This window comes from Papio anubis, chromosome 20 (assembly GCF_008728515.1).
Source record: "Papio anubis isolate 15944 chromosome 20, Panubis1.0, whole genome shotgun sequence".
NCBI lineage: Eukaryota > Metazoa > Chordata > Mammalia > Primates > Cercopithecidae > Papio > Papio anubis.
In genome coordinates, this window is record NC_044995.1 from 9,540,368 (window position 1) to 9,543,260 (window position 2,893).

The following is a 2,893-nucleotide window of genomic DNA, read 5'->3' on the forward strand; positions in this document are numbered from 1 at the left end:
CCACTGATGGGCAGGTAGGTGGACTCCACATCTTGGCTACTGTGAACTGTGCTGAAACAGTCATGGGAGTGCAGATAGAACTTCCATACACTGAAGTCCTTTCCTTTGGATGTAAACCCAGTAGTGAATTTGTGAATACTATGAAAATTCTCTTTTTAGTTTTTTGTTTGGTTTTTGTTTGGTTTTTGTTTTTGAGGCAGAACTTTCCTCTGTAGCCCAGGCTGGTGTGCAAGTGACACAATCTAGGCTCATTGCAACCTCCTGGGAGGCAGAGGCCTCCTGGATTCAAATGATTCTTCTGCCTCAGCCTCCCTGGGAGCTGGGATTACAGGTGTACACCACAACGCCTAGCTACATTTTGTATTTTTTAGTACAGACAGGGTTTCCCCATGTTGGCCAGGCTGCTCTCAACTCCTGACTTCAAGTGAGGTGCCCGCCTCGCTCTCCCAAAGTGCTGGGATTACAGGTGTGAGCCACCATGCCCAGTTTCTTTTTAGTTTCTTTATGAACTTCCATACTTTTCTGCATAATGGCTGTACTAATTTACCTTCCTACAAACAGGGTACGAGGATTCTCCTTTCTCTACCATCTTGCCAGCATTTTTTTCCCTGTATTGCAGATAAAAGCCATTTTAGTGGGGTGAGATGAACATTCATTGTGATTTTAATTTGTATTTCTCTGATAATGAGTGATACTAAACAGTGTTTCATATACATGATGGCCATTTATATGCTTTGTTTGTGGCGAAATGTCTGTTCATGTCTTTCGCCCATTTTTTAGTTAAATTATTTGCTTTATTGCGTTACATGAGCTTCTTATATTTCTAGTTATAAATGCCGATTTAGATGCATAGTTTGCAAATATTTGCTCCCATTCTGTGGGTTGTCTCTTTACTTTGTTGGTCGCTTGCCTGGCAGTGCAGAAGCTGCTTAGTTTGATGTAATCCCTGTGGTCTGTTTTTTGCTTTGATTACTTGTGTTTTTGAGGTTTTAAACAAAATGTCTTTTCTCAGACAAATGTCCTGAAGCATTTCCCCAGTATTTTCTTCTACATGCTTCATAGGTTCAGGACTTAGACTCATGTATTTAATCCATTTGGATTTGACTTTTGTGAATGGTGAGAGGTACAGGTGCAATGTCATTCCCTGCATGTAGATAACCCATTTTCCCCGCATCGTTTATTGAAAAGACTGTCCTTTCCTGATTGTAGGTTCTTGACACCTTTGTCAAAATGCATTGTATTGGCTGGGCATGGTGGCTCACACCTGCAGTCCCAGCACTTTCAGAGGCCAAGGTGGGTGGATCACCTGAGACCAGGAGTTCGAGGCCCGCCTGGCCAACATAGTAAAACCCTGTCTCCACTAAAAGTACAAAACTTAGCTGAGCATGGTGGTCAGCGCCTGTAATACCACTACTCGAGTGTCTGAGGCAAGAGAATTGCTTGAATTCAGGAGACGGAGGTTGCTGTGAGCCGAGATTGCACCTCTACACTCCAGCCTCGGTGACAGAGCAAGATTCCATCTCAAAAAAAAAAAAAAAAAAAGCCGTTGAATGTAGACGCATAGATTATATCTCTGTTCTTCATTTTACTCTGTTGTTCTATGCACTTTTCTCTATGCCAACGTCATGGTGTTTTGTTTACTACAGCTCTGTAACATATTTTTAAGTCAGGTAATGTGATATTCCTGTTTTCTCTCTATATCTTAAAGTCTCCAGACAATGGGCAACACATACAAAAATTGTGGAGAAGAGGATCCCAGGACTCCCAGAGCCCAGTGTTGGATAACAGAGTGTTGGCCGTGAAGCAACCGCAAAGATTTCCCTTGAGTAGAGGACAGGCACCCTCATTTCCTCACCTCTGTCCTGTCTCTATTCTAGGAAACCCTTCACGTAGTTGGCCTTCACCCACTGAACCAAGCTCCAAAACCGGTGAGTAAAGAATCCCTCTTATCTCTGCTTTTGGAAACCCGGGGAGGTGGAAGCCTTGGATTCAAGCCTTGGCTCAGCACCTCCCAGCTCTGATTGTGGGCCTGTCTTCCACCATCTCTCAGAACTCCAGACACTCCAAAAGCAAAAGGGATCTTGGCCCAGCACAGGGCTCAGTGAAGTCTCTTAATCTCTAATCTTCTGCAGCTGAGACCTCCTACAAGCTGGAAGAATGATTGCAAATCTGACATCCTTCTCAAGAAAAATGCAGTGTTCTCCCTGCATTCCTAACTGGAGGATAAATTCCTGGGGGCTTGAAAGAGGGAAGGGAAGGGAACATCTAATGAGGGTGAGGTGTTTTAGAGAAGTTCCACTTGCCAGGGAATGAACTCCTGTAGGTCATGAGGCAACCCTGGCTGACTCAGCAGAGCAAGAGCCTTGAGTAACAGAGAACAGAGCTCATGCACGCACACTTCGACTCACTGACTCATTCAGCCACGGCCCCATGCTCAGGCTGTGCAGTTAGAATCCTTTCCTGTTGTTACCATAACAAATTTCCACAAAATTGGTGGATGAAAACAAAACGGCTTTTTAATTATCTTACAGTGCTGTAGCTCAAAGGATGAAATGCATCTCACTGGGCTAAAATCAAGGTGACAGCAAGGCTGCCTTCCCTCCGAAGGTTCCAGGCGAGAATCTGCTCTTCACATGTCCCAGTTTCTAGAGGCTCCCACATTCCTTGACTCCTGGTCCCCTTCCTCCTTCCTCAAAACAGAGCAGGAGAAAGCTGGGTCTCCCGCCATCAGGCCGCTTTTGTCCTAAGGAGACATTCCACATGGTTACCTGGTTTAATCAAGAAATGAGAGACAATCCATAAGAAGGAACTGCTATGATTAGCTTCTTATTGGAGTCTCTTCTTCCTCCAGGTATCCCCGGACACCTACATGTTCTGATTGGGACCTCAGTGG

The 2,893-nt window shown here is 44.7% G+C and overlaps 1 protein-coding gene across 1 annotated transcript in view; it reads left to right on the forward strand.

Annotated features, from left to right (window-relative positions):
• KIR2DS4 (killer cell immunoglobulin like receptor, two Ig domains and short cytoplasmic tail 4) overlaps positions 1 to 1,900 on the forward strand; it is an 11,726-nt gene extending 9,826 nt beyond the window's left edge. The window contains exon 3 of the mRNA XM_031660267.1: positions 1,709 to 1,900. Within this exon, the coding sequence (XP_031516127.1) occupies positions 1,709 to 1,785 (77 nt within the window). The 3' untranslated portion in view covers positions 1,786 to 1,900. The remainder of the gene's footprint in view (positions 1 to 1,708) is intronic.
• The last annotated feature ends 993 nt before the right edge of the window (positions 1,901 to 2,893 follow it).